Genomic DNA, 10071 nt, shown 5'->3' with positions numbered 1-10071 from the left:
TACAATTTTTATACGTTAGTTAGCCATGACAGTGTGAGAAGGTCACCACACACACACACACACACACAAATGCTCACTTATTCAGTCGGCTATCAGCAACAACAACAACAATCATATTTACGCAGTAAATGAGAGCGAGAGAGAGAGAGAGCAAAAAGTCAAAGAGGCCGGCGCACTTGGCTTCTCTCTGTCTCCGTCTCTCTCTCTGTCTGTCTGTCTTCCCACCTGCCGTTTTGCCCCCCACTTTGATAGTTTTGCTCTCTCTCGCCGTCACTCTCTCTCTCTTTCTAACGCATTTTGCATAGCAAAAAGCTTTCCTCTTCCATGATTTGCAGGCATCAAAAGCTTTGTTCTCTCAATGTGCTGTTGTTGCTTTTGTTTTGTTGTATTTTGTCGAAATTTAGCTCAAATTCTATGCAGATTCGGGAGGCATTCGGGGGTATGCCTCTGGGGCTGTTCTGGAAAGCAGATTAAAAAAAGGGATCATCGATGTAGCCTCAATGAAGGACTTCATTGTAAAATTCGCATAAAAACTCCGAAGTGCCAAGCTTGGATTCGATCAAAGAAACCCTTTCAAGACTGCCCACACTACCCTTGGCCATCGCATAGTGTACTGTCGGCCAGATAGCCAATAATTTGTTGGCCAATAAACATTTTGGCAGAGAATTTATGATCTGCACCACAAAATGTTAACGGGAACAGCACCATCCGTCCGTTGGCCATCAGCAGATCGAATCGTGTCGTGTCGTGTCGAATCTTTGCCAGTGGCTGCTGCTGCTGCTGCTGCGGTGCGGTCAAGCGTCAACCGGTTCCCGTCAGTGTCACTCGAATCTTTTTTAAACAATTCAAACTTATGCAGCAAATTAATGGCTATTTCATATTTATTGATTGGTTTCTCTATTTCTTTCGTGTCTGCGATTCTACTTGCAGAGGCCGCACAGCAAGCCGACATAGACGCAACAGAGAGAGCGAGAGCGAGGGAGAGAGAGGGAGAGAGAGAGGAGGAATCCGCACCCCCAAACCCTCCAATGCCCCAGCGGAGCTGCCAGCCCCATAAATGCGTGCCCCAAGCAGCAAACTGGGAACTGATGCAAATTTGGGCAACGCCAATGCCAATGCCAATGCCACTAAAACTCTGTACATCTATCGCATACGCTGTAAGATAAAATCGATCGAATCGAGTCCCTGCCGAGAGACAGCTCCTGCTCCTGCTCTGGCTTCCCCACCACCAACACCACCCCCACCACCAACAGCAACAGCAACAACAACAACAACAATCAATCCCAACCAATCAATCATCAAGTTCTTCGCGTATCTGTGACCCATAACACAACGAAATCGATCGGAAGACAAACTAAAATGCGCCCGAGTGCGCTGCCAAGCAAATACAATACCAACATCTGCTGCAGGTGCAACTGCAACAAGTGGCAACACCACCGCGGTGGGTGTGCAACCCAACGAATCGGTGAACATCGGCCTTTTGATAACTTTACACTGCCTTATGGATGATAATATCAACATTAATCGAATCCAAACTTAGTTCAATATACAAACGAAATATACACAAAAGCAAACAAAAACAATCAAAATTAAAGTTTATATATAATAGTTATAAACAAATATATACACACCAGATCTAAGAGGAGAAGCAGCAACATTCAGCAACGATTTGAGCGGCCAAAACGTGCAACAATCAACAAAAAATATATATATTCACAGATTTACAAGGAATCTGAGAGGTTCGCGGGAGGACAAACACCAGAAACACCAGAAACACCAGAAACAATAAAAGCGAAAGGTAAGTAAAGAAATTCATAAAAAAAACAAAAACAAAAACAAGAAATGGAAAATCCGCAAAATAAATTTCCTCAGCCATTTCATAAATACAGTTTTATCCGTTTGATGTGGGTTTCTTTTGGGGAGGAAGTAGAGAAGCATAGAATCAATAGAGCTCTCAATAAATCTAAGCCTGATTGGTGTGCCCAAAACATTCCATAAGCTCATAAGGTCAGCCACTCTCCACGGAAAAAATTGTCAACTTTCGCACAGAAAACGAACCCCCCACACACTGCCGCACTCTGGAACACACGCTCTACTGCAATATATAGCGAATGCCGCACTCCCCGATCGAAAGACCGCACCCAAATCGAGAATCGAGAATCGAGAATCGACAATTCTCATTGCTAGCCACTCTCGCTCGAACGGGGGAAAGAAACCAGGAAGTGGGCTCCGCTCCACTCCGCTCCACTCCGCTCTCTAGATTCTCGACTAACTACACATGTCGTCAGGGGCTGTGGCTGAGGCTGGAAATTGCCGAGTTAATCAGAGATTGCGTATACGCACTGTGGCTCTGTGATTAGTGGAAGCAGCAGCAACGGCAGCAGCCCTGGAGAAATGTGAAAGAGGAGGGGAGGGAAGGGGAATGAACAACGGGCGGAACGGGGCAACCAATATTTTGCATAAATGTTGAGCGGCCAAATGTCTAATTATAATTCCGCCTGCAGCGTTCGCAGATCCGAGGAGGGCGCGAGGCGGCAACAAATGGCAAAACTTGGCGCCACAGATGCCGCGCAGCAGCAGAAGCTGCGGGTTTTCCATTTGCTTTTCCTTTCTCGCTCGTTTTTTTCTCTTTCAAGTTTTCTTTCTTTCGCTTGAACTTGCAGTTTGTGGCTGGAAAGTGAAATAGTTGCAACAGCAGCGGCAGTGGCAGTGGCATGGGCATGGGCATGGGGCTTGTGGCAGGGGCAGGGGCAGGGGCAGGCAGGGCAGCTGCTGCTTGTATTGAATAATGAAAAACGAGTTTTCCGCCGCGCATGCGCATCATAACAGCAGCAGCAGCAACAGCAACTTGAACGATGGCTGTGCATGCCATGGAAAAACCAAAAGAAAATCACTAGAGAAGGAGAGAGATGGAAAGACAGGGAGATAGAGAGAGAGAGAGAAGAAGAGATGTTGATGTTGATGTTGTTGCTGTGGATGACGCGGGTGCCAGGCAGCGCAATGCTGTAATGTCTGTGCTTGAAGTTGTTGCTCTCGGACTGGTGCTGGTGCTCTGCTGTTCAATGTACTCGGATTTTCCAGTCGTAGTCTCTATTGGTCGTGTCGTCTGACAGTATACCCTTCCCAGAGGGTATTTTGATTATGCTTTGACTTTGTTCTTCCCATCTTCCCCGCACACCACACCACACCACACCCTTACCACCGATGCAGGGCCGATGCAGGGAGTCTATAAGTCGGAGCATTGGATCTGTCTTATGATGTTGCTGTTGAAAGTAATAAAATTCTCTTCTGCTGCTGTTGTTGTTGTTGTTGTTCGTAGTAATTCTCTTACTCCTTGCGTTGCTTCTGGTGCTGCTGCAGTTTCTAATGTCTATGCTGTTGCCCTCCCTTCCCTCTTCTATATTGCTGTTAGGAAACTTCATGCTTTTGTGCTTCATGTTTGGCTCGTGTTTTGTTCGTGTTCTGCCATTGATGATATTGTTGTTCCATCTGTGATGTTTCTATTGTTGAACTGCGATCCACTCTAAAGATGTTTCTTCGTATTGCTGCCCTTGCTGCTGATGTTCTTCCTGTTTTTGCTAGCGCAACATCCTCTAATTCTGTTCCTAATTCCTAATGTTGCTCTGTGGACTGTCGAAGCGAACTCTTCCTCGCTCTGGCTCTCCTCTTTGTGTCTTTCTTCTCCTCTCTTTCCTCTACATCTTTCAATATTTTTTTTCAGCTAACGCTTGCCTGCAAATGTTGTTGTTGCCATTGCGCTTTCAAGTTTTCTGCTGTAATTTTTCATTACACTGAAAAAAAACAATACACAGAAAATTCCAGCACTCAAAACTCAAAACACTTCAATAAATTAAATAAATAAAACAAATTTCCATATAATTTTGTATGGATATAATAATTCTAAATCCTGTAATAAATATCACCACTTTCTTTCTGCTGCTTAAAATTGGATTATTCAGTAATTATTTATTACGTTTCATATTTGTAATACTGACTTTCTTGGTAGAGGCCATCATCCAAATGACTAGGAATATATGTATGTATGATATTTCCAATCGATGTCAATCGACACTTACTTCTTTTGTCTTCCAGTGTATGCACATTTTTCTCTTTCGTATTACGCCTCGTTTGCTTCGTAGTGTAGTTCAATGTTAACGAACTTTTTGCGCTGTGAATGCAAGTTGTTGTTGAATGTTGCTGTTGTTGCTGTTGTTGTTGTTGTTGTTGGTTGCTGCTGGTTGCTGTTGCACTGTTGCTGCAGTTGTTGTTGTTGTTGTTGGACTTTCACTTGTAATGAATTTGGCGAGTGCAAAACTAGTTGGTGTTGGTATTGGTGTATTTGTTGGTGTAGCTATTGGTGTTTTGGTGTTGGTGTTGGTGTGTGCAAGCGGTTCAGTAACATGTTATGTAAAAAGCATTTTTCCAGCTTTGCTTCTGCTTGATTTTTTGTTTGTATTTTTGTTTTGTTTCTATTTTGGTTTTTTTTCTGTTTTTCAGCTTTTTTTTTCAGTTAAAGTTTTACCACAACATTTTTTGCGTGGTACGTCTTTGTTGAGCGTTTTCTTGCCGTCCCCCCACACCCCCCGTTCGGGATGCAGCTGTCGTGTTGGTGTTGCAGTCGTTGCAGAGTTTTCTTTCCGCTCTTGCTTTTATGTTGTAATTCGCAATTTCTAATGTTATTGAACTTTAAACACAAACAAAAACCGAACAGGGGCCGGGGAGGGAGCAGAGCACAGCTTTGATTCAAAAGAAAATTAGTTATAACCGGAAGCCGCAGCCACTACAAAAATTGAAACAATGCAACAAGACGACTTTCTATATTTTTCAGCCTCTTCTTGTCTTTCGGCGGTCTTTCGTACCTACTCGTACATATGCATACACTCGTATAGCTATAGTATTGTGCATAGATATATTTTAATGGATGCACGATGATGCGGCATTGTTGCAGATGCAAATTTCGATGGCCCATGGGCTGCTGATGGGCTGCTGTGGGGTTGGGTTGGGCCGGGCTGGGCTGGGCTGGAATTCCCCCAAAAGAAATTCAAATGCAAATGCAATTTGAAATTAAAATGTTTCAATTGCAGATTGACTTTCAATTCCAATGGCTAGTCTTGACGCGACAGAAAGGGGAAGTTGTAGGGCAGGTTGGGGATGGCGATGCGACTATTTATACTTATTTTCCATAACAAATCAATTATCATTTATTTATTTCCCATTTTCCTTTTCTTTCCAGACTCCGAAAATAAAGCCAAAATATTATTAAAATCAAACAAAACTATATTTATACACACTGAAAAAAGAACTCTTTAAACGTTTTTACACTTTTGTGTGCAACCAAAAAACAAATCAAAAACTTTTACAGAAAAATTTCAACAAAATCAAAAATCAAGTATACGCCTAGTAAACGGAAAGGGGAGAAAGAATATTTCACCAATTTGTAAATTGCGTTCTTGCGTCCAAAAAATACAACAAAAAATCACATGAACTAAGACTAAAAATCTAAGCAAAATTTTATACAAATTTTTTTTGTAAAAACCAAAAACCAAAACCGTCTTATAAAAAGTGCCTACAACGAAATTTCCAAAAACAGAAAAAATCTTATGAAAAATCTTTTTTGAAGAGACAGAGAGAAAAGCGTTTTTTGAAAAAGTGTGATAGAAACGGGAGGAGGTTTATTGTGAAGAATCAATTATATATTTATAAAATTATCAAAGAAAAGAAGGCTTCCAGAGCGAAGCCAACAAAAGGAGGAAACATTTTCAAGGCAAGCCACGAGGAGACCCTGGACCTGGGTGCCGTCAAGATTGAGCAGAATTTTCGCGACTGGCAAGGGTATTCAGGAAACGGCTACACGCTGGCAGTGAACAGCATTTGCAGTGCAGGCTTTGCCCTATCAGCGATGCCCTTTATCGACGATGCACTGCTCTGGTGTCCGGATAACGATGGTCGTCTTGTCGGTGGCTTAGATCTGGCAACATGCATAGCCGTGAGTACATGTCGAGATTCCCTCCCGTGGGGAGTCAACCCTAAAAGATCCCTGATCGGGGGCGATGTAACACTAAATTCAGCCAATCAACAGCTTCATGAAACATTCAACAATACTTCATCGATATTTTCAACAATTTCGAGAAAGAATTATCCACCAATTATTCAACAACTAATCAACAACTTCAAACTATGTATATTCAACAATTTCCACAATCCGGAATCCCTATTCATCTAATATTCATCAATTCCCACAAGCTCTATTCAGCATCTACAGCAGCTACATCTTCAACAACCAATCGCCAATAATCTCAACAAAAGTCCCAGAAAAGTCCTATTTGCAACATTCCATGCTTCCATGAATAAATTCAACAATCATTGTTCGACCATCACCACAGAAGCTCCGAAGAAACATATCGATCTCTGGGAGTCCATCCACTTTGGAGAATGCTTTGCTTAAACCCCATCCCCACTCCCACTCCCACTCCCTGTATTCCAAAAACACTTCCTATGAAATCGTTCTCTCAAAATGCCACCAAATGCTCTCACTTCCAGGATGATTCAGCGGTGAATGGAACGGAAGGCATCAATCCCACAATCCAATCGGCTGGCAATCCCAACAATCAACAGCAACAGGGCGTAGGAATCGGCGGAATCGGAGGCTCTACGAATATCGGAGTTGGATGTGGAGTTGGCGGGGAACTGAATGGATCGGCGGCACGCAGCGTCAATGTGGTGGTGGAGCCGCTATGCGGCAGCGACTCCTCCGACGAGCTCTTCCGCAGCTTCTCCGAGAGCAACTTTGAGATCGAGAGCCTGCTGTCCGATTTGGCCACCGTTGAGGTGAAAGTCGAAAATGTACATCCGCCAAGAACAGATCAGAGAAGTTTTCCAAAACTATATCTATTCCACACATTCTCAATCATGCATACTGCTATATACATATATATATCGGATCGATCCATTGGTGATTCGATTTTACTTTTTGTTTAAATGGATTTTTCATCATATATTTCTTTTCCTTTCTTCCGCTCTTCTCTCTCTCTCTCCCTCTCTCCCTCCCTCTCTGACCACACCCCCCCACAACCCACTCCCTCCCTCCCTCCCCCCCTTTTGTGTATTTTCTAGGAGGAGAACAACAACAACGTCATCACTGCCGCCGATGTGGTGGACGACGATGACTTTGCCAGCGTCGCCGCCGCCGTGGTGGCCGGCGACGATTTGCTAGCCAAAGAGAACGCCCAACTGAGCGCCCAGGGCCTGGTCGACTCGGTGGCCGCCAGTCTGGGCGATGGTGGCGACGCCAATGGCCAGCAGGCGCTTCTGGCCTTCGGCTCCTCCAACTCGGCGGCGGCGGCGGCAGTGGCAGCTGCTGCAGCCGCTCTCTGCGGCGATCTGATCAACAACAATAGCAATGGAGGAGGAGGCGGCGCAGTGGGTGGCGGTGACTGCTCCACCAAGCTGGAGTACGCCTTGATGGGCGGCCAGCCTCATGCGGAGGAGCCCCGCTTCGTGACCAGCGCCGCAGCGAATCCCCTGCTCGTGGAGAAGCTCATGTCCAAGTGCCTGAACATCGAGAAGCGGCTGGATAAAATGGGCGGTAAGTCAAGAGATATCTTTACTTTACTATATAAAGAGTGATAGTTAGAATTTGGAGTGTCTTTTCAATATCTGTTGTCTACCTAAAATATCTATCTCCCACTCAATCTTCATATCTCTAAGATTTGAACCAGAAGTTTTTGGCTTAACGTTTAAGCGCAGCGTGGCGCCAAACTATTTAAAACAATAGTGTTGTACAACACGCAAGTGTATTTACATTGCTTATTTTACATGTAATAAGTGTGTATCTACATGAAATTTGAGCTAGCTCAGTGGCGCCCCAAATCGGTGTGTGTTGGTATTGGGAACTAACGGCTGTTAAATTGGTGTATGTATATTTCACGTAAAATGAATGTAGAACTTCTGGTTTATCTGACGGTCGTTGGATGCCGCCACCGAGCGATGTCATGTAGCTGGAATGTAGTTAATTTGTACCAACCCAAAGCTTTCAATCCAAAGCTTATAGTCCAATGGGACTTGTGGATTGAATTGATCGTAAGTGTGGAATGCCATTTAAAAGAGCTTTTCGTCCCACAAAAAAATCTGAAAAAGCATTTGTACAGATGGCGCCAAAGACGCGCATTGCAAAACTTCCAAATATTCAAATTCGCATAACAACAACAACAAAAACAATTGCAACTGAAAATTGTCCTTTCATTTATAATTCTAGACACTCACAATTTAGAAATTAAAACGTAACTAGTTTTGCTAATTACATTATGTGTGGGGTAAGCAGCATCCACTGGGAAAATCTTCCATCCTTTGGTTGTACCGCCACCAAAAAAAAAAGGGAACAAACACTGTCTGGTCTGGCAACAACTGGCAGGAATAAATAAAAAGGCCAGTAACTTGTTTATTAAATCCCGACAGGATGTCCTCCCTATAAAGGGCCAACGCCAATCCAGTCACACCACAACCACAGTCGCGTCCAGGCCCGTCCCTTCCCGTCCGCACCTCTCAGCCACTTGCTGTTTGGCCAAGAGTCACCGCCCCAGACACCAGTCACAGTCACAGTCGCAGACAAAAATACAAATGTCGACGGACGCTCGGGTTGTTGTCTCGTCATTCTGCCTAAATCGGAGGAAGGTGCACCACCCACACGTAGGGGTTTCTGGTGGAAAGGGGCTTTTAGGGGAAAGGGTGTGGCCGGGTGGCCGGGTGGCCGGGTGGCAGACAAATAAACGTCTATTGACACGAAAGGCAGACGGCGACTGGATCTGTTCCCCGGTTCTGGGAACCGTCTGAATGCCACAAACACATACGCATACCATACCGCAACCACCCACAGAGACATAGACACAGACACAGACACCACTGACGCCTCTACGCCTGCCCGCTCCCGCGTCCTTCGTGTCCTGGCACCTACTTCCTTTTCTCGAGCCACAGTCAGAGCCAGACAGAGCTCAGGGAGGAGTACTCGGCCGAGGGGCGGGACATTTTGGGTTTTCTTTCAATGCTTTTTTCCATTTTGTTTTCTCCAAGTTTCCTTCGGCGGCGCGGCGGCGAAGCCAAGTCAGACGAATCCTCCCGCTCTCTCTCTACCAATCTCTACCACTCTCTCTCTCTCCCACTCGTTCGCCTGCGTCGGGTCAATAAATTTTGCGTGTGGAAATTGTGCGCTCAAGGTCAAAAGGATATTTGCCTCGCCCTCGCCCTCGCCCACTCCTCCCTACTCCCCTTCTGTGTGTGGGGGGTGAGTGGGCTGTAAATGTGTTTTGTGCGTAGGAAATGTTTGGAATATATATATTTAAACTGCCGTCTGGCACCCCCACCCCTCTCCCCACATCCCACTTGCTGTGGTATTGGTGTTTTGGGCACAGACAAAATGGCTGCCCACACTTCTTCAGTCGGCCATTTTTCTCTGCCTGTGTTCAGATGTCTGTGAGTGTGTGTGTGTGTGTGTTCGTGCGGCAGACAAAGACCCGAAACTGGGGAGGGGTGGTGTCTGGACTCGTTTTGGGGGCTCTGGCTGGCTTTCCGGCAACCTTGAACTTGAACAATTTCGTCGAAGTTCAGGCCGTAAGCGAGGCACAATCATAGGGTCCTTCTATACGCCCAAAAAGCCCTCTCCCTGGGAGTGGGGTTGGGATTTGGTGCTGTGTCTGGGTCTGGAGGTCCCGTTTTTTCGTTTTGGTCCTTGCTACTGGGTTCAAGCGCCCCTCGGCCCAAGCATTGAACTCTCGTTTTCAAGGATACACTCGAAACTCGACAGCCAGCACTCGGACTCGGACACAGTCTCGGGCGGCAAGGCAATCATTGAAATGCTGCTCCCCGGATCTCCCCCTCCGGTCTCTCCGGCAAGCCGTTGACATTGCGAGCGGTCGTCAACGCTGCGACTGCGACTGCCACTGCGACTGGGGCTGAGACGGAGACGGGAGACGACTGAGAATGGAGGCAGCAAAGATTGTTCACTTTTGTGTGCGAGTTCAGCGTCAGTCCAAGGTTCTTTTGCGGCGGCCACAGCGGAACCCCAGCCCCAGCCCCAGC

At 45.7% G+C, this 10071-nt stretch overlaps 1 protein-coding gene across 1 annotated transcript in view; it reads left to right on the top strand.

The window, feature by feature from the left end:
* The first annotated feature begins 5553 nt into the window (after positions 1 to 5553).
* Positions 5554 to 10071, top strand: part of Eip74EF (Ecdysone-induced protein E74) — a 41056-nt gene continuing 36538 nt past the window's right edge. The window contains exons 1-3 of the mRNA XM_033382417.1: positions 5554 to 5986; positions 6541 to 6843; positions 7114 to 7585. Coding sequence (XP_033238308.1) covers positions 5900 to 5986; positions 6541 to 6843; positions 7114 to 7585 — 862 coding nt within the window. The 5' untranslated portion in view covers positions 5554 to 5899. The remainder of the gene's footprint in view (positions 5987 to 6540; positions 6844 to 7113; positions 7586 to 10071) is intronic.

The sequence above is a fragment of the Drosophila pseudoobscura genome, chromosome X (assembly GCF_009870125.1).
Source record: "Drosophila pseudoobscura strain MV-25-SWS-2005 chromosome X, UCI_Dpse_MV25, whole genome shotgun sequence".
NCBI lineage: Eukaryota > Metazoa > Arthropoda > Insecta > Diptera > Drosophilidae > Drosophila > Drosophila pseudoobscura.
Note: the sequence above shows the minus strand (reverse complement) of the source record. Positions and strands in the feature narration are given on the sequence as shown.